The 19,969-nt window shown below is 32.3% G+C and overlaps 1 protein-coding gene across 1 annotated transcript; it reads right to left on the reverse strand.

The window, feature by feature from the left end:
- Positions 1-265: 265 nt before the first annotated feature.
- On the reverse strand, positions 266-19,219 carry LOC129217090 (survival of motor neuron-related-splicing factor 30-like). The gene is made up of 7 exons (XM_054851339.1): positions 19,142-19,219; positions 15,511-15,576; positions 9,060-9,211; positions 5,127-5,214; positions 4,980-5,044; positions 2,297-2,423; positions 266-714 (listed from the first exon to the last, which is right to left on the reverse strand). Exons 1-7 carry the CDS (start codon positions 19,193-19,195, stop codon positions 517-519), a joined length of 750 nt encoding a protein of 249 aa, XP_054707314.1. The 5' UTR covers positions 19,196-19,219; the 3' UTR covers positions 266-516.
- Positions 19,220-19,969: the final 750 nt, after the last annotated feature.

Genomic DNA, 19,969 nt, shown 5'->3' on the forward strand with positions numbered 1-19,969 from the left:
CATGTATTGGGTTTGTAGTAAAAAATCTCGAAGCATTTGTGGGAAAATTATCAAAAAAAAAAGTGTTAAAGTTCAACGTCCTATGGGCATGTGTTATTATTGACCGATCAATTTCAAATTTTGCACACGTTACTTTTTATTCAGTGTCACAAAACTAGGGGGCGTTACTTGTTGAATTCCGGAAAAAAAATTACCATATAAATAAGAACCACTATAATGTATATGCACAAAAGATAGAAATAATACAAGTAAACAACTCTACAAATGCATTTTTAAACTATTTATTAACATCATCGGAATTTAAAAAAGAATTATGATACAGAATATTTACACAATGAAACTATATTATTTACAATGTCGCTTTTAATCATCCACTTTCCTTGGTTGGACTCCATAAGGCAAACACAAGCAAAAAAAAAAAAAAGGAAAAACTATTTACAGCATTGTTTGCTCTTTACAATAGCACCTCTCTTCCACTGGATGAAATGAAAAAGCTTGAGGCATTGAACTTCAAATTCAAAAATGAGATGATTGTCCCTTCAGCGCAGCAACTTTACTCAAAGGTCCATTCATTGGTCTTCTCCATTTCTCTTGCTGTTGAAACTCAGTCATAGGTCTACCTCCAATGCCACAAGTCCCAATACCAACACGGCCATTAATGTTGTCGGGTGAGGCAAAAATACTTTTTTTCACATGCCCTTTTTTATTAAATGCCTGCAATTTTGAAATATCGTAGTATTAGCATTGAAAAGGATGCTTGCATAGTTTACATGATAAATAACGAAAGGTCAGGAAAGAGGAAATCTAATTACAATTGTTTCTCACAGGGTTCCTGGTAGAGGAAAAAATCTAACCTTAAATTGAAATTAGTGTGAGATTTTTAAAAATCTTTTTATGTTCAATTCACACAACAAAATTGCGAGCAAATCCTGCACCAAAATATTGAGGTTTCTTTTAAAAGCACCGGATTTTTGCGGTCTCACACTCTATTGGGACCCCTGGTTTCTCAACAAGTTCCCTTATTTTATTTTAAATGCTATTAGTTACATTAAATATATGAATAAATAAATAAATTAGGGACATAAAGAATACAGAGAAATACAGCTGGCTCTCTGTTTAACGACTACAAAAAATCGTCCTTACGTAGAAAGTGTCCTTAAATAGAATGCTTTTAACACTATAGTGCACCTTCTGGGAATGTGAAAAGCTGTCGTTAAATAAAGAGCCAACTGTATCCGTTTCTACAAAATAAATTTTCAATCCTGATTTAATATCCATTACATTGCTTGAGTTCCATTACAAGAAACTTATTGAACAAATTTTGTGGTCCCTTGAAGTTTGTTGTAAAGGGATTTCATTGTATTATTTGAAACTAGTCCAAGGGTTCTCCGACTCACTGCACCCTTTAAAATATTAGAATTTTTCACGGTACCCCCTAATCTATCTCCTTCATACATATACATCCTTTATGCATATACAAATAGTAACAACACTGACTTTTATTGGAGAATGAAACAGCACAAGTTTTGTTTCCGAAATCTTTGCTACATGGACCTTTTGTATTTCAGCAGATATCGAGTCTTAAAAGCCTAATTTTTGTTTCACTCATTTTGATATGTCAAGTTCCGTCATAGAAAATATGGCTGTAATCTTTTGGCATTAATCCTGCAAACTACATAGCATATGGAGCAAACTCACCATCTTAGAAGTAACACCATTAAAAAATTGTTAGGAAAAGAACAACCATTGATTGTGACATGTTACAGTGAGTGAAACAAGAATTAGACTTTTAACTCGATATCTGACACATTACAAAAGACTCTCGTATCAAACATTTGGGAAACATAACTTGTGTTTGTTTCTTCTGTTAAGTCAAGGCTGTCCTCGCCAATTCTTGAGGCACCCCAAGGTGCTGTGGCACCCAGTTTGAGAATACCTGAACTATTCCATTAATCTAATCCAAAGAATGATGTAGGTTCATTAAAATTTTGGAGATAAGTCCAGATTTTGTTTGCCAAGTTTTTATTGTTGTGTAAAAACATGGATAATTTAAGTTATGCAACTCAGAAATTCATAGATAATATTAGCAAAGTTTAATGTTAAATATATTAAAATATTTAAGCAGAATTATTAATTTAACCAATGAAGAAAGTTAAGTTTTTATCAAAAAAAATGACAAAACCAACGTTTAAAAATAATTAAACGCACACGCACACACATTTAGGTTGCAATTTATGCAAGAAAAACATTTATTTGGTTCACAGAAATAGTAAATTAGTAAAGAGCTATAACATACTTTAGAGTTGAAACTGTGCCATTTAAGTTTCTCTTTCTCACGTTCTTCTTCCAACTGTTTCATCCTTTGAGCCTTCTTTTGAGCTTTTTTCTTTTTATACTCTTTCTGTGCTTGAATAATTTGTTTTCTAAACAGAAGCAACAGGCATAATTTATAAGACTGGTAAGAACTAATTAAAGAATTATCACCAAAATTTACTTATGTTGCAAATGACAAAATAGGGATGGAAAAGCCAAATGTTTAACTCCAAAAAATATGACTTGTGTTATTTTATTTCCTACTCAAAACAAACACTGTTGAAAGTGTAGTTCTTTTAAATAACCCAGTCATAGTTTTATAATATACAAGGACCAACAACAAATTTTCTTTCTCAGGAATATTAAGAAACATTATAGTAAATAATGAGTTTTGGAATATTTTACTACTTTACCATACCAAGGTTTTAAAACAATATTAAAACTATAGTTGGAGTAGGGCTAACACAGGAATGTACATAAAAATGGGATTGGTTAACCTCCCAGTTTTGCCAACAAAAATTTCCTTCTCCCTATGCTGCTCAGTTCTAATTAGTAAGAATAAAATCATTGAGAAGAAAGATTTGTTGCAACGTATTTCTGGACTGCAAACAAATAAAATTCTTGCTTTTGTTACGAGACTTTTCCTGTAATTGGGGGAATAAAAATGTTTCCACGAGCTGTCAGGAAACTGTAGTTTTTTTTTTTTGGTTCCAGCCTGACTGTTGAACACGGATCACTTGACATAACTTCCATTTTCAAGGTGGACTGTGCAATACTGGGATTGCAGCTAGTTATTAAATAAAACCCATCTTTACTAAAATTATTCTGCAAATGCCATGTTATATACAGTGAAACCTGTGTAAGTTGACCACTCGCGGTGCAGTACTTTGGTGGTCAACTTAGACAGGTGGTCAACTTATAAAGGGCGGTAATGTTTTTTTTTTTTTGTCATTTCTTGCACCATGTATTTATTTTTTTGAGGAATTCACCCTTACTCTTTCTGTTCAACTCCACTTTCATTGTAACACAATAATTAAAAATAATATTCAAATACTTTTGTTATTTTTCCCTTGTTTTTAACTGTATTAGACACTGTAGTTTTAGAAATTCCATATATGCCAGCTAATTTTCTCTGGCTTTCTCCATTTTCAATTACTTTTAATATTTCATACTTTTTATTAATCTCAAGTTTCACTAACTTTCTTTTTTGAAGCCCTTTTATGTAAAACTTGCTGCACAAAAAGCAACAAGCTCGACTCTCCCAGTTCATAAAGGTAAAATTAAAATGTTCTATAATCCCTTGCACCAGAAGCATGTAACTTTACTCATTAGCAGGCCCAGATCTGCGTACCCGCAGTGAGAGGGGCCTGCGTCCTTAAAAGGGCTAACAGCCCTAGAAATTGAAAAAAAAAAAAAAAAACTAGCACTAAGGCTTATTCGCCTTTACAAATAGACACTGCTGGCTGCTAGGGAGGGGCCCTACATATTTTGTTGCAGGAGGGCCCAAAATGTATAGATCCGGGCCTGCTCTTTTTAGCAGAATTCCTGTGTTGAAACAACATATTGCAACTGAAAGAAAAAACTTTGAACTTTTCTACTGACACCTATTTTCATTGAACAGAGTACAAAAAGCTATCTCAAATAGAACAACAAATGAAAAACAAGTTTGGAAAGTAAAGAGCAGCATAAGCTTTATACTGCTGTTTAGTTAGTAAAATGCTAGTATGTCATCAAAGCATTAAAAACATTCTTTGAAAGCTATAAAAAAATTATTATTATAAATAAATAAGTAATAAAATAATATGCTGAAGAAAGTTTAAAAAAGTAAACCAAGTGGTCAACTTACAAAGGGTTTTTTACAATACTCCAGACCAAATTTGGCGTACATTAGTGGTCAAGATAGACAGGTGATCAAGATAGAGAGGTGGTCAAGTTACAGAGGTTTTCCTTCATTATATGAGATAGGGCTAATTCCGTTCCTGACAAAAGTGGTCAACATAGACAGGTGGTCAACTTACAAGGGTGGTCAACTTTACAGGTTTTACTGTACCAGGGTTTCTTAATTCCTTTGATAGGTGGAACCCTTTTGAGTATCAACATTTTTGTAATGAATAAGGTTTTTTTTTCCTTATCAAATTGGAGTTTTGAGATATAAAGAGTTTAAGTTGCACAATTTTTTCTGTTTCCATCATACATACATATTCATATTCTTTCATCATTTGTCATGGAACTTAGTTTCTAATTGCATAATTATACAGACACATATAAATAATATTTTGGGTTTTCCAGCAACCAAAATAAAATCTTTGGATATTTATTTCTTGAATTTGGCAAACTAGTAAATATATTCACTATATGTTCAAGTTTGCTGATCCAGTATGTTTTACCTAAATACCTTGCTACCTGTGAAGCAAACTATATAACCACTTCCAGAAATGTATATGGAGTATAATTTAGAGTTAAGCCAGAAAAAAGTTTAAAAGTTCAAGATGTCGAACGAAACATTAATGTGAGAAATGGAAGGGCCCTTGGATTGGTGTGGAGGTCCTGATCAGCACCATAGGCAAAAAGGTCAAAGAGAACTTACAAGGGGGAAAAGTGTAGGCTCTCAATTTGTCTATAATGCTTATAATTTATTTATAATAACAACCATTTATATATTATACCTGGATTTTGATGAGCTTTCTGGAAAATCTCCATGTTCTCTGCCCAAAGGCCGTAAGTGTTCAACCTAAAAATATATTTTTTAAGCGTAAAATAAAAAGCATAAAATATTTTAATAAAATGGATTTCGAAATTCTCAGTAGACTTACATCAGAGACATCTGTGTTTCCATACAAGGTAAAGTTGATTGTACATTGGCCATTTTCAGTTATGTCTTCAATAACAGCTTCATAATACCTGTTTAATAAATCATTGCATGAGACAAACAATTTCAGTACTTCAAATACAATTGAATAATTACTTTTTACTCAAAAAAATACAGCACACATACTTGAACCTGATGCATAGCTATAACATAATGTGTTTGAACAGGAGAAGATCTTGTAATTTTAACATCCCAAGTGTTCTTTCCTCCCACGCTGAGAGAGCAGCACTTATATTTTTAAGTGTTGCTAGTGAATATGGGAAGAAATATACTCAACTTGGCAAGTAGGACTGGGGATTTTTCAAGAATTTATAGAGTACAAATTAAAAAGTAAACCTTTGCTTTAACAGGCTAGCAATATAGATTCAACTACTTACCTGAAGACAAAATAGATGAAAAATAAATGTTGTATGCCTTAATAACCTAAGCTCAAAAGATTGAAGAATTACTTTCATGCAAATCAATGCTAATAATTTTGTAAAGAGACTAATTATGGGAACAAGATGCTTGCAGAGTCACTTTCTGCGATAAGTCCACTTTTGCAATTGTGACAGAAAAGAACATTTTTGCATACCCTGGTAATTTTATTTTATTTTTCTGCTCATGTGTCCAATTTTAAATAGCATACATATCTTAACTCTAACTATTATTTAACATATTAATTCAAACACAAGCACAGCCAGAAATTCCTTCTGGAGGGGTGTTTTGTCAAAGCAGTCCCTACATATGTATTAACTATTGTATTAGGATTATAGCAATAATGTTTGAAACAAGTCGTCAATTTATTCTCTTTTCGCCTTCCCCCGTCTTCTGGGAATAACCAAGGAATGGGGAAGGAGAAGCAAAGCCATGCTTGTTTTACCTTTCCCCCAGTAGTTAGGAGAACGAATGGGAAATATAGGTATAAGACAAACCCTCATTTCAGAGAAAATCAGGACAATTTTGCTTTTTTTCCCCTTAAAAGGAAAACTTTTCTCACAAAGAAAAAAATTAATTACTCACAATTATAAAAAGGGTCATTATACAGAAAACCCCCCTTCCTTTTAAGTAATATCTATAAGGAAGATTTTTCTTCATATATGCAAAAAAAAATATTGAAACATGAAACGTTAGAAGGAAGAAGTAAGGTTTAATAATAGTTAAACCTTATTTTTTATCAATCTTAACTTAATAAGTATCGATAGATTTGTTAGATTTCTACATACTAAAGTTTTCAGCAAGTTTTCAGCAAAAAATTTCAGCAAGAAGCTTTCAAACTATGGAGTACAATCCATGGTCCATACATCTGGACAACCTTTACAAAAAGTTTTACAGGGTTCTTTCTCCATAAATTTCCTAAATAAAGGGATTTTCCCAAAGATCTACAAAACACAGTAGATTTTTATTAAAAATTGGGAGACAGGGAAATGCTCAATATCCAAGAAATTACTGAAAAAAACAGTAGTATACAGGTATGTATGCATCAATTAAACTTCTCAGCTTTTTCTTTTTTTTTTTTTACACAACAAAAACTGGCATGAAAATATCAATCACACAATAGATTGTTGATAAAAATTTCAAACATTATAAAGTCTAAAATTTAGACACACGGCAGTGTGTCAGTCAAATTTAGAAATCAGGGACACATCTGCCAGTGTGTATCTTACAGGATCCATTTCAATCTACTTTTGACCCCTCATTTCTCAAAAACTATTAAAACTACATGCTTGAAATTTTGTATGTCTAATAGAGCTGCATAGCAGACCTATAATCCTAAATTTCATGAATGTACCTCATATAGCTATGGAATTATTAAGATCTGAAAAGTGTCATTTTTTACACTGACTGACTGACTCACTCATTCATCAAAATGTTTATGTACTTCCAAATGGCTCACATACTTGAAATTTGGCAAAAAGATAGCTTTTCATGCATATATAAAGGGAAAAATCTGAAAAGTCAAAAAACTACATAAAAATAGCAAAAAACTATGCTTTTTTTTATGAGCATCACGGTGTAATCACTCCACTGCGCAATTGCAAAATATTTTGCCAAATAAATTGAAACAAATGAGCTCGTCAAACATTGCCAAAACAAGGTTGTTGAAGTTTTAAATTAACAATTTAATTTCTAACCAAAATGGGGCTTTAAAGAATACTTTAAGTTCTGCTAAAATGAAAAATGATCCATCAAGTAATTAAAATTGCAAATCTAGAGCTAAGCCTTAAAAATCAAAAATAACCCTCTTTAAAATTCATAAAAACTTTAGATCTCAATCAAATCTCAAGATAACTTGTGTTCTCCAGTGGATCTCCGCTGATGCCGGAATCGAGGGAAATGAGTGTGCAGATGCCCTTGCAAAGGAAGCACATGACCAAGATCAACCTCTAACAGCCACCTTCACAGACGTGAATGTTGTTGCCAGGCGAAGGATCTAAAATCAGCTTTTCAACAAGGCAACAATCCCCGATCTTCACTGCCCAAGAAACCTCTCTTTTACAACAGCTAGACTACGCACTGGACATTTCAAGGATATGAAGATATTACCAACTAATAATAAATCCTATCCCATCCGCAAGCACTGTCCCCATTTACAACTCACCCCATGTTTTTAATTGTCAGGCCATTATTTTCTCCCTCCTCCAACTTGGAGCACAACAAATTGAAATCCTGTACAGCCGTCGGGCTCCAGAATTAGCAGATCTTGTTATCAAGACTTTTGGAGGCCATCTAAATCTTTCACACTCTGCATGTCATTAGAAACAACATCTCAATCAAATGCAAAATTTTACAAGAGGCGCAAAAATGGCAGCAATAATTTCAACAATGGGGAAATATTTTTGCCAACTCTGCATATTTTACGATCTATGTTATGATAATCCCCCCGAACAATAAAGAAATTCCAGACAGATTTTGAGATGAGTCTTAGCAATTTTCCTAATTGTTGACAAATTTTAGGACGCCAAAGACCAAGAGTTAATGTACTTTCGCCTTGCTGATGAATGGGAAAAACAGGCGATTATTGCCCAAAATTGGCGATCGCGCCAAATCCCCAGTTATCGAAATATCTTCAAAATTTCTAATAAAAAGAAACCGCAAACCAGTGCACCGGGAAAAGGGGGGGAAAAAAGGAAATCATATATTTGTATAAGTTTTTGCATTTATAATTCTCTAAATTACAACATAGCCTTTGATTAAGCTTTTCAAAAAATAATGATATCCCAACAAAACATAAATTTGAAAATGAAGCCAAGTTCAGTGAAAATGAGATTTGGGGTAGACGGTGTCACCGACAAAAAAAAGTTCTAACTAAACGGTTACCAAGTTCCATAGCAGTTCCGCATAGATTTTGGATTTTCCCACGTTCTCTAATTCATTTAGAAAACAATTTTTTGCTCTCTTTGATATTGGATTTAAAACTTGGCAAGTTTGAAGAAAACATAGTGATAACTAAAACTTGCCGCAAGTTTAAAATCCATTACCAAAGAAAGTAAGAATTGTTTTCTAAATGAATTGAAGAATGTTGGAAAATCTAATATCTATGAGGAACTGCTATGGAACTTGGTAACCATTTAGATCTGAACTTTTTTTGTTGGCAACACCGTCCACCCCAAACCTCATTTCCACCGAACTTGGCTTCATTTTCATTTATGTTTTGTTGGGATTACGATTTACTAAAGAACATTGTTTCAGTATAAAGATGCATGAAATCAGTTTCTAATTTGTACTATTGTTAATGGAAAATTGCACACCAACTTCTTCTTTAAGCACAACTCAAGAGTGCCTTTTTGAAGGAAACAGTGTCCTTTTCAGAATTCCCTCTGGCAGCTTTTTTGTTCTAGAACCATCACTGCTTAAAAGCTGCATAAAAATGATAAAAATAATTAATGATACGTACTGTCCATCTTCGGACCAAGGTGCTAAACACTTATCTCCTGGTTTCCAATATTTAAGAATGCTTGAATCTTTACTCGATCCTTCAAGACTTACAGCGGGAACGGCTTTCTCAGAATTCGCAGCAATTAGATCAGTTGTTAAAAGAATTACTTCCTGAAAACAATCTTATTTTAATAAAGATGTAGAACAACTAGCATAACAAACAAATAAAATTCATTTTTGATATTCAACTAATAATTTATTTTTTTAAAAGTTGAAGAAATCAGCATGACTTATATGTTAGTACATCAAAAGAGATTTTTAGTATAGACACATTATAATATGTTTAGCATTTTCTGCAAGATATTTCTTCTGTTGCTCTTCTCATTGTGAAGTGTTGAAGTATTGATTGAATCAATCACATATAAATATATCTAAGTTAAATACAGTGAGGAAGACTGCAGTCAAACCTCAATTTTATATTATAATCAATAAGTATTTGGATGAAACTGTTTGATAATAAATCAAAATAAAAACTATATATCAAACACATAGAAATAGCATTAAAATAAATTATTATATAGCAGTCATAGAAAACCTTTTTAAGAAACAGATAGTGGTATTAATAATTATATAATATTATTAAATATTAAGATTTCTTTTTATGTTTTAATTCAATTATTTTTAAATATTCAATTGAATTTTAGCATGATATATATGTTTTATTTTATGATATAATCTCGTTTTTTATGTTAGCTTTTTGAATTTGATTTTTTTATTTAAAATGCATCTTAATTAAAGAAAGGAAAAGTTATGCTCACTTATAAAATAAAAGTAAAGGTCCACAAAGGGGTATTACACCATAAAATACTTTAAGGGGGTATTCTAGTTTAGAAATTAAAAAACAAATGGGTTCCCCCCTCCCTTCTTATTCTCAAAGTTTAGACCTTTGAGAATAAGTTCCTAAGAGGATTTATGAAAATTCAAATTATTTTTGGAGTTACAGTTAATTTTGTTAAACTCTTTTCCTGAAATGAGACTGCATGCTTTACTCAATACAGTGACAAGATATCTCAAGTTCAAATACACCAAGTTACTAGAAATTTGGTACAGACTTTCTTCGTACTATCAAAATAGTCTCCACGTAGGGTTTTTTGTAATTTTTTATTTTTAAAAAAATACCAAAGTTCAAAAAAGGAGCCAAAAAAAAAAACTTTAAAAAAAAAAAAAAAGCAATTTTGTGAAGTGTGTGTGTTTGGCTACGTCCAGACAATTCTACATCCTTGTTTAATAAGAATTAGCCTTAACTTTATGTTTCAGATCACCTGGAGGATTGGAATCACGTTAACCAGGAGAGACCCTCATTTTTTAAAGAGTCCCCATTTTGCTATTGCCTTGCCTCCACCAGCTACAATTTTGAATTCTTTTTAAACTATTATGCATTTTTATACTTTTCAAGTATCAGTAAAAAAACTGATAAAAATGGATAGTGAAAATAGCTAGTGGTTTTTTTTTCTATTATGCCCGTAAAGTCCCCTTAAAATCAAGCCTATAGACCAGAATACCCCCTTAAGCAGTACAGGATACAAGAAAGGAGGTAAAAACAGAAATCCCTTGCTTTACACTACTGCCTGTTTTCATTAGTAAAACACAAGTTTTAAAACCCTAAAAAATGACACTAGATTCAATATTAAATTCCACATTTATGATGTTTTTCTTTAGAGTCCTATGCATTAAAATAAAAAATAATGACGAAATAAGGAGGATACAAACCATACAGCTTTTATTTAAAATAGATAGTAAGTTCTAATTAAAGAAAACCATAAGATTCTACCATATTTTCAAACATGTATACACACACACAGTAGATTCCGTTTATTGTGATCACTGTTAATGTTATTAATTGCTTTGGCCCCAATTTTCTCTTGTATTTCTATGCTAAAACAATGACTTTAATTGATCATTATATTTTTTAATGTTATCAGTTTTCAAACAAGAGATTGTGCTTGAAAAGATCAGAAATTGCTTCACCCTTTCAAGATTTTACAAAAAATGGTAACGGAAAAAACTAAAGAAAATTTTTCAGATGTAATTTTGCAGGAGTTTAAGTCGCAGACTGATCAAAATATTCTAGTGGCTTCTACATTAAAATAAACAGAATTTTGCCAGACTGTAATGGAAAAACGGGTTGAGGATGGAACTGATGAGTCTGATGAAGAATGCATTGTTATTGGACCATATCTTTAAAAATGCTGCTCGGATAACATTTAAAAACCTATATTTTGAGTATAATTTATAAGTGAGCTTCTGAAAAATGTAAGAGTCAATAATTGATGATTTTTTAAAAGAATGTATAGTTTTTGTTTTGATGGAAAAAAAAATGCACATAAGAATTGCTTTTTTTAAATTATTTTTTGAAACTTAGTACTATGCAGACCCCGAAGAGTTCCTATTTTTCCTACTTTTTAGAGCTCTCTCCTTATTTTCCTACTTTTTCCTTTTTTTTCCTACTTTCTCTTTCTTTAGTATAGCACTTCTAATTGTGCATTGCTTCTTATTTTTACAATGCCGCGCCGATAATTTTCTGCATGTTTTGATTTTGAAAAGTAAAAGGAACAAGCGGATCCTTAGCTTTTCATTGAATGACTAGACTATAGTAATTTCTGGAAGGAACGCCGCGGCGTTTGTGTGTTTAAAAATTTAAATTTTCGTAAGTGACTTTTTTTGCTGTTGCGGCGCTTATGATCGACTTTTCTTTTTATCGCCCTGACTTCAGTCCTACTGCATTAACGAAACTAAAAAAAATAGATACTGGCACATTCTGATGCAATTATATATTATTTACCCATCAATTAGAAGCTTTAATTACAGTAAACGGCCGACTGTTCAAAAAACGCGGGAAAAACCGAATTTCCTATTCGCCAATTTTTTGTATGATTACAAGTGAAATGGAGCTCTATTTAAACATAAAGGCAATGTAAAACCTTAAAAGGACATAAGGAAGCAAAAACTGAAAAACTTGTATACTGTACATATTTTATTGATGTTAGTACAACATAAAAGCGACATCTAACAGAAATTCGCAAAAACGGACCACTTCAAAAATAATCGCGGAAACTTTTTTCGTACATAAATATGATTATTGTTCATTCTAAATCGTAAACATGATTATAAAATTTATAAAATTTCATTTTCTTTCCTTGCAAAGAGTGTATTTGCAAAAAAAATAAATAAATAAATAAATAAAATAAATAAAGCGGCAAAACCTGGATGGGCAAAACGTTCCCGATTTTTGGAGAAAAATCGGAAATCAATTTAAATGCAATATTTCGTTTTTATTTCTTCTCATTTTTAAAAGTTGGGGGATAGAGCTACAAATTAATATGTATTTTTTTTTCTTTTTAAAGGGTATTTTCTACTCTAATATATCACCAATATCGAGGAGTTGCTCATCCTTTTTATATGCTGTGTTTCTGGCAATGCGACATTTCTGAGCATTTAAAATTTTTTTAACAGACTCTTAACTCTTTTCGGGGTGCGGCAATTATACCGATGCGGCGTATCTACTGTAAGTTATTGTACTTATTGCGCCTGATCAAAGGGAGGGGGGAGAAAGAGATATATGCAGGCATTTGATGCCAAGTGCTTCCCCCCCCCCCTCTCAATTTCGTGAACAATTTCCGAATGAATATTTTTGTTGTATGGTGAGGATTGAGATAAACTATTTGCCTTCCCTTTTATGTACATAGAAACATTAGTAACTGATCTTTGTCTTTGATAAAAATGTTATGTTTACCATGCATGGATGTTTCCTTTTATATTCGTGCCAAAAAATTTCGGAACAAGAAGGAGGTAAAAATCATCAAACCATTAAAACAATATTCGTTTTTATTGCTTGATTAAAATTAGAACTGACTCATCACTTTGATTCCCTCCCCCGAACCCCCCACCCCCGGAGGTGGCTAGCGAAGGATGTATACTGAATGCAAATTTTATCTGCAAACAAAAAAAAACGCACAAACATGTATAGCTAAGCATTAATTTTCCAAAGCCAGGGAGGGGAGAAATTAACCCCCATAAATGACGTGCCTGAAACAAAAATGTATGTTGAATGCTAAAAATACATAACATAGTACGAACCCTTTAGTTGACTTATTTCGTTATTTAGTTTAATTATTTTGTTATAAATTTTATGCCCCATATTTAAGAACACATTTATTTTAGTTCTGTATTTTCAGTCGTTTTCCTTTTTTTTTTTTTTTTTCAAATTCAAACATCTGCCTCTGATTATGCAAGAATGCATGTCAACTGCTGATTATTTTTGACTAAAACTAATTTAATATTTGCTTTGCTTTTGTATGTTTTTTTGTGTTTATGATAACAGGAGCTGAAAGTGATAGTATTTTTAAATGATAAATGGATGCTCTTGAAGGAATGTTTTCGTTTTTGACAAAACAAATCTGAAACAAAAATGGTTTTATTGAACCAAAATAGGAGTTTTATTATTATTATTTATTTATTTATTTATTTATTTGTGATCGCTATATTGCATTTTATTCTTTCACACTTAAAAATTTTATTACTGTATTGGTGAAAGGTGTTTCTTTGTTTAGATTTTATTTTCATATTTTTGTAATTACTATCTTTGTTTCCACTAGTTTATTTTCCATACTAATGATTGTTAGTCGTCTTGACGTGTGTGTAGTCCTATCTCTTCCTATTTTTTCCTACTTTTTTAAGCGATTTTTTTCCTACTTTTTTAATTTTTGATTCCTTATTTCCTACTTTTTCCCCTCAAAAAACCACTTCGGGGTCTGAAAATAGGAGTATTATTATTATTATTATTTATTTATTTATTTATTTATTTATTTATTTGCGATCGCTATATTGCATTTTATTCTTTCACACTTAAAAATTTTATTACTGTATTGGTGAAAGGTGTTTCTTTGTTTAGATTTTATTTTCATATTTTTGTAATTACTATCTTTGTTTCCACTAGTTTATTTTCCATACTAATGATTGTCAGTCGTCTTGACGTGTGTGTAGTCCTATCTCTTCCTATTTTTTCCTACTTTTTTAAGCGATTTTTTTCCTACTTTTCCTACTTTTTTAATTTTTGATTCCTTATTTCCTACTTTTCCCCCTCAAAAAACCACTTCGGGGTCCGACTATGTATGACTTTAATTAGAAAGTTCAAGTAATTTTGTGACTCATTATTATCAAACAATTATTATTAAAATCATTGTCTCTCAAAGTGATCACATTAAACAGAAACTGCTGTATATATTTAGTTATTTATTAGGATTTATTTAGCATGTAAAGATTAAATGCATCATCACTACTTCATTAAAGATGCAAATTCAGCAGATTGATCGACTTTAAGAATATGGAAAAACTTATAATGTTAATTGATTTTCTGAAGAATTTATAAGTTGACTTGGCAATAATAATTGGAAAACAGTTTCAGACAGCTATAAACAGATATCTTTTCTTACTTCAAGGTGAAACACTAAAGAGAAAGGAAATTAAAAAAAAAGGAGAGTATTTAAGTTATTAATTTCTTCAACAAAAATTCTAAAATATACAACAAAACTAGCATATCTATAAAAAGAAATACATACAACTTTTTAACTTATTTTAGTTTTATTTATTTTACTTCTTGCACATCATGGGGGAAAAAAGTGTTATTTTAATTTAAAGTATAATTAATTAACAAGTTTTTTCCTTTCTTTTATTAATTTTTTTTAACGGAGTAAAGTATAAAGCAAATGTTGACTTAAGTTCTCTACTTAAAATAATTTTGATTGCAGCAATAAATTAATATTCAATAAAAAATTTTAAGCAATTGTAATCAACATTCCATGTTTGATAGGTTTCATTGAGATAAGTTTAAGAATATTTTTCAGAACATTTATATTTCGTGCATTAAATTTCTTTCACAGCAAATGTGTGTTTTGGGGAATATTTAAGTTGAATAAGAAAACTGCATTCTTATTAACACCATGGGATCACCTACCTTTAATTCTAAAGAAATAAAAACAAAGCAATGTTTTCTTACTGTTCAGCCATTTCCCGTTCTGAGGAGAGACTGCAACTTTGACACGTAATTACTGGATGAACCAGTAACCAAACATTTTATGGCTGTGGCCTTCAGATTTTCTACATTCCGCAGACTGAAAAATTGACACTTCAAAAATTTAAACCTGTTTCATATTACACATTATGCCATAGTAAATTTACAACAGTGATTCAATAAAACCCAGAATAATAAATAGAAAAATAGCCTTGGAAAGTTTTTTTCGTTAAAAAAAAGGACAAGGGAAAAAATCACATTAATATTACTGGACAGGAAAGTTAATCACTTTTTGAGAAAATTTAGTGAGAGAATATATTTTTTAAGTATTAAGAGCTTTAATGATGAGGAAAAAGTAATTAAAAATAATTTTCAAGATAATTTTAACATTTGAACTCACCTGTAAATCTTTCTTCAATTTTAAGAGTTCTTCATTATCTGGATCATTAGTAAGAGCTGCTTCAACCTAAATATTAGAAAAAAAATATATGTTAATTTTATTATTTAAGAATGAATCATCTTATACAGAAAACATTCATAAAATCTAAAGCAGCAGTAGTTTTTTCATACAAGCTCATACACGGAAAAAACAATCGCATTTTAAAATAACGTTAAGATTCAGCAATACTTACCTCTACTTGAAAAAAAAAAAAATTTTTTAAATTAAAAAAAAAACTACGCGTCTAATATTTTTATATAACTTATTGCACTGCATTTTGGCATACTGGACGGCCAGGATTAAATATGAGTTATGATAAAAAGATGGAAAAGTGACACTCCAGAGATAATGATGTAAATAAGGATTTTTCTTTGGTAGTTAGTGACTACTAATGCGAGAAACTTTGCTATCTACCGCAAAATTTTGATAGCTACAATATCTGCAAGCAGCTATCAAATCAAGTACTAAAAAAATCATTTGTTGATTAATTAATTTAAGGGAACAAATCTGATATACCTCCCTCTTGGCGACTTTTTCCTGTTGGCGCCAAAAAAGCGTCACCAAGAAAACTATGTATGACGTCATATGTCATACATCGTTCTTAGCGATGCTTTTTTAGCGCCAACAGGAAAAATTCAAAATATGTCATTAATTATTTAATGAAATTAATGCATTAATTTTTTTCCGTTGTTTATCCGGGATACGAGCCCTCGGTCTCATAGTACTTTCGTAATGAGACCTCGGCTCGCCGGCCCTGCCTCGGTCTCATTACGAAAGTACTATGAGACCTCGGGCTCGCCAGGACCTCGCTGCCGCTCGGTCCGTTATCCCTCCGACTTTTAATATACATCACAGTCGGATATAAGTCACAGATCTCCTCCGTTCAGTATACAATAAAGTCACAGATTTTATGTGAAATTAACACCATTTTTGTGCTACAAAAATGCCAACCAGACCAAAATACAAACTACCAGAAACACACTAAAAACACAATAATTCAAAATATGTTCACTTACCTTTTTTACTTTTCTTTTACTTCCTCACGTGAGGCAGTGCACATATGTTCCGCTCTTAGGGAAATTATCCCATTTTTTATTATCATTACTTTACAAAAATATTTAAATTATGTTTGTTTTGACAAAAAAAATTCCAAAAAAAACAATCTTATTTTACTTGTATTTTGTACTCCACCCAATTAATTTCGCGAATTATTTCCAAAAACTTTACAAACATATCCTCATTTTTGTATTCACAATTTTTTTTGTATAAATAATAAGCTAAATAAAATTTAAAATCCCCTAATCTATTATATGTTGGTAGAGTACTTTTAACGTGTCTCCATGTCGATTCAATTGTGTTAGTGTGACATTTAGTTTCTGGATCTACAAAATTAAGTTTATGGTTGACTGTTAAATGCTCATACCCCTCCTCCCCCAATGTATCATATGCCCTCCAACAATCGGAGTGCACCGTCGTGCCTGGTAGTATCCACTGCTTAATTGCCAAAAATAGAGTTTCCCTACCCCTATCCCCAACAGCAACCAAAAAAGTTTTCCCCGAACCCCGTTCAACCCCCCCAAAAACCCATTGTCCCTCAACTGCATGTCCCCGATTATATTTTCTTTTCCCAAATTTAGATTCATCAACTTCAATAACTTTCCCAACCCCCCCTATTTGTTCGGATTTTAATTCAAAGCGGCAGCGAGGTCCTGGCGAGCCCGAGGTCTCATAGTACTTTCGTAATGAGACCGAGGCAGGGCCGGCGAGCCGAGGTCTCATTACGAAAGTACTACGAGACCGAGGGCTCGTATCCCGGATAAACAACGGAAAAAAATTAATGCATTAATTTCATTAAATAATTAATGACATAATTTGAATTTTTCCTGTTGGCGCTAAAAAAGCATCGCTAAGAACGATGTATGACATATGACGTCATACATAGTTTTCTTGGCGACGCTTTTTTGGCGCCAACAGGAAAAAGTCGCCAAGAGGGGGTATATCAGATTTGTTCCATAATTAATTTAAGTATTATATATATATATATATATAATCTTGTATATGCTAAAAAAAACTATACATAATTTTGCAAAAAATGTCAATAAAGATGCTTAGTTAAATGTACTTTTATTTGGGAAAGATTATATCAAAAACGATCAAATTAATTTAAATAGAATAAAATAGAGTAGCAATAATCCTTTTTTAAAATGAAGAACTCATTTGCATGCATTTTGATGAATTATATGATTTTACAAAATCTTTTATTGCTATCGATTAACCAGAGCTGATTTTACTACCGTTTTTCGGTACCTTCACAAACATTTTATTTTAAAACCAATATTTAAAAAAAATAAAGTAATAACATCAACAGCTTCACAAAACTAACTTTGAAAATTGCCACGTCACAAAACAATATTAAAAAATCGAAAGTTTCACAAAAATCCGCATTTTAAAATTTGTTTTTCTGTTTAAAACACCTGCAAGAGCTGCATTAAGTATTTGATTACTAATTTCATCCATAAGTGTCAAATTAAAGCGACGCAGTGTGACAACCAAATGCGGAATTGACAAAAAGCGATGAACAAGCGCAAGCACATGGATGTAAACCAAAAAATGGTAGCCCACATTGTGAACAAATCGAGCAACTGTCCGCGCAACCGGCAGCAACCCTGTATGCAACTTCCCTTCCGAAAAACAAGTTCCATATAGCGTTGACGGTTCCTATTGCGGTTGCGATGTCCCGTAATTTCTCTCGTGTGATATCCCCTTTAGTATGTGCCAGGTTAGTCACCAATAAATCGTGGGTAACCGGTTGCTCTGTATGCAAACACAAGCTTTGACATAACATAGCTGGAAATTTTTATCTCAGTACAGTTACTGCAAATGACCTCATTTCGCCAATTACTGGAGTATTTTTAGTGGCTGCTAAAAATTTTGGTTACCATTTCAATTTTTGGCACCCAATTGGCAACTGCTAATCTGCCTCTTGACCCTTCACCCTTGTTTGGGATCATCAATCTGAAAGAGTCATTTAAGCTGCAAAAAGTATTTCTTATAAAAGCTAAGAATACATTCAGACTAGTAACTAAATTTAGTATACCAGCTAGGGATCCTCAAACATGGTGCAACTGGACGTGGCACCACGTCATAAAATGAAGATAAAAGCTAGAGTAGGAAGCAGTAAGTTCGGACATCGTCGACGGAGCTTAGGCAAAACTACGAGCAACTACAAAACAGCTCGTTGAGAATATCGCAAAAGCTCGCTACAATGATACATTTTGAAATTATATCCAATAATCAAGGAATGACTAAATGAAATTATTAAGACAATTTACAGTATTGAAAGCAAAAGCATAAATATCAAAACTAAACTAATTCTATGATGACTCATACTTAGTTTCATTCAACTTAACACGACTTAAAATTGAAAAAAAAAATTTAAAAACAACACAGGGAAATACATTTAGGGTTACGAAATGTAAGCCTAAAAATAGCACCATTAAACTAAAATCAAATGCACATAATCGGTAAAGAGTTTTATGCTGATAACTCGTTCGAAGAAAATTTGTTTCAAAACAATTTTAGAATGATATACCTGCTGCAATTGAATTTGATAACTTTGCAGATTTTGCGATAAATCTTCCGCCATCTTTGATGCTATCGAAGAGCGCGTATTGCCATCTTAAGGGTAAAAGCTTTTGGTTAAAATCATCGAGTTGTGAAATTATGGAGTACACACTGCTGTCTATTTCATTAACTTGTTGTACCACGTGCATTGAGGCTTTTTGGTTTTCGACCACTCGCAGCTCCAGAGCGATAGATTACATATTCCACCGCCCTAATTAACTTAAAACTCAATTTTAAACTTCTGCATAGTTAAAAAAACTGAATCTTGCAATAATAAATATGTATGGTTCTTTTTTTTTTTGAGCAATCACGATTGCTTATTGTTCTCATTTGACCGTTTTTGGTGTCAGTGCCTTTTTCAACTTGGACCAGGGGCCGTTGCAGCACCACCGCCCACCGTCCTCTGCTGGCGGCGCGGCACTGCTGCTCCGGTTTTGAGCTATCCGCTTCTCCTGGTCGGAGGCGTCCATGCCCTACACACACTCACGTTCACACATACACACACGACTTCACACACATACACTCACACACGCCTACGTGCATACACACAGGTCCACGCACACACACAACTATGCACACGTAACCGCCCAGGAGGAGAGGCAGGCTTTAGGGAGACAGGAGCCGTTTCTATGACATTTCCAACCCAAAATGTGTCAAGTTTGTTTCAAAGATTTAGGTTTCATTTTTTTTCATCAGCTAATTCGCAACTCCAGCGCTCGAATACGCTACCTTGCTGTGATTTATTAAATTAAAGAAAAAGGAAAACATTGCGTTCCACGTGTGTCTGTTGATCAAC

Source organism: Uloborus diversus, chromosome 2 (assembly GCF_026930045.1).
Source record: "Uloborus diversus isolate 005 chromosome 2, Udiv.v.3.1, whole genome shotgun sequence".
NCBI classification, from domain to species: Eukaryota; Metazoa; Arthropoda; class Arachnida; order Araneae; family Uloboridae; genus Uloborus; species Uloborus diversus.

What these genes read in the sequence shown, in the direction of transcription:
- LOC129217090 (XM_054851339.1), bottom strand. Translation starts at nt 19,195, where the DNA reads ATGGCGGAAGATTTATCGCAAAATCTGCAAAGTTATCAAATTCAATTG. An exon ending in GAAACACAGATGTCTCTGAT is followed by an intron (nt 5,045 to 5,126) that starts GTAAGTCTACTG and finishes ATATATTTTTAG; the next exon opens with GTTGAACACTTACGGCCTTT. An exon ending in GGCACAGTTTCAACTCTAAA is followed by an intron (nt 715 to 2,296) that starts GTATGTTATAGC and finishes TCAAAATTGCAG; the next exon opens with GCATTTAATAAAAAAGGGCA.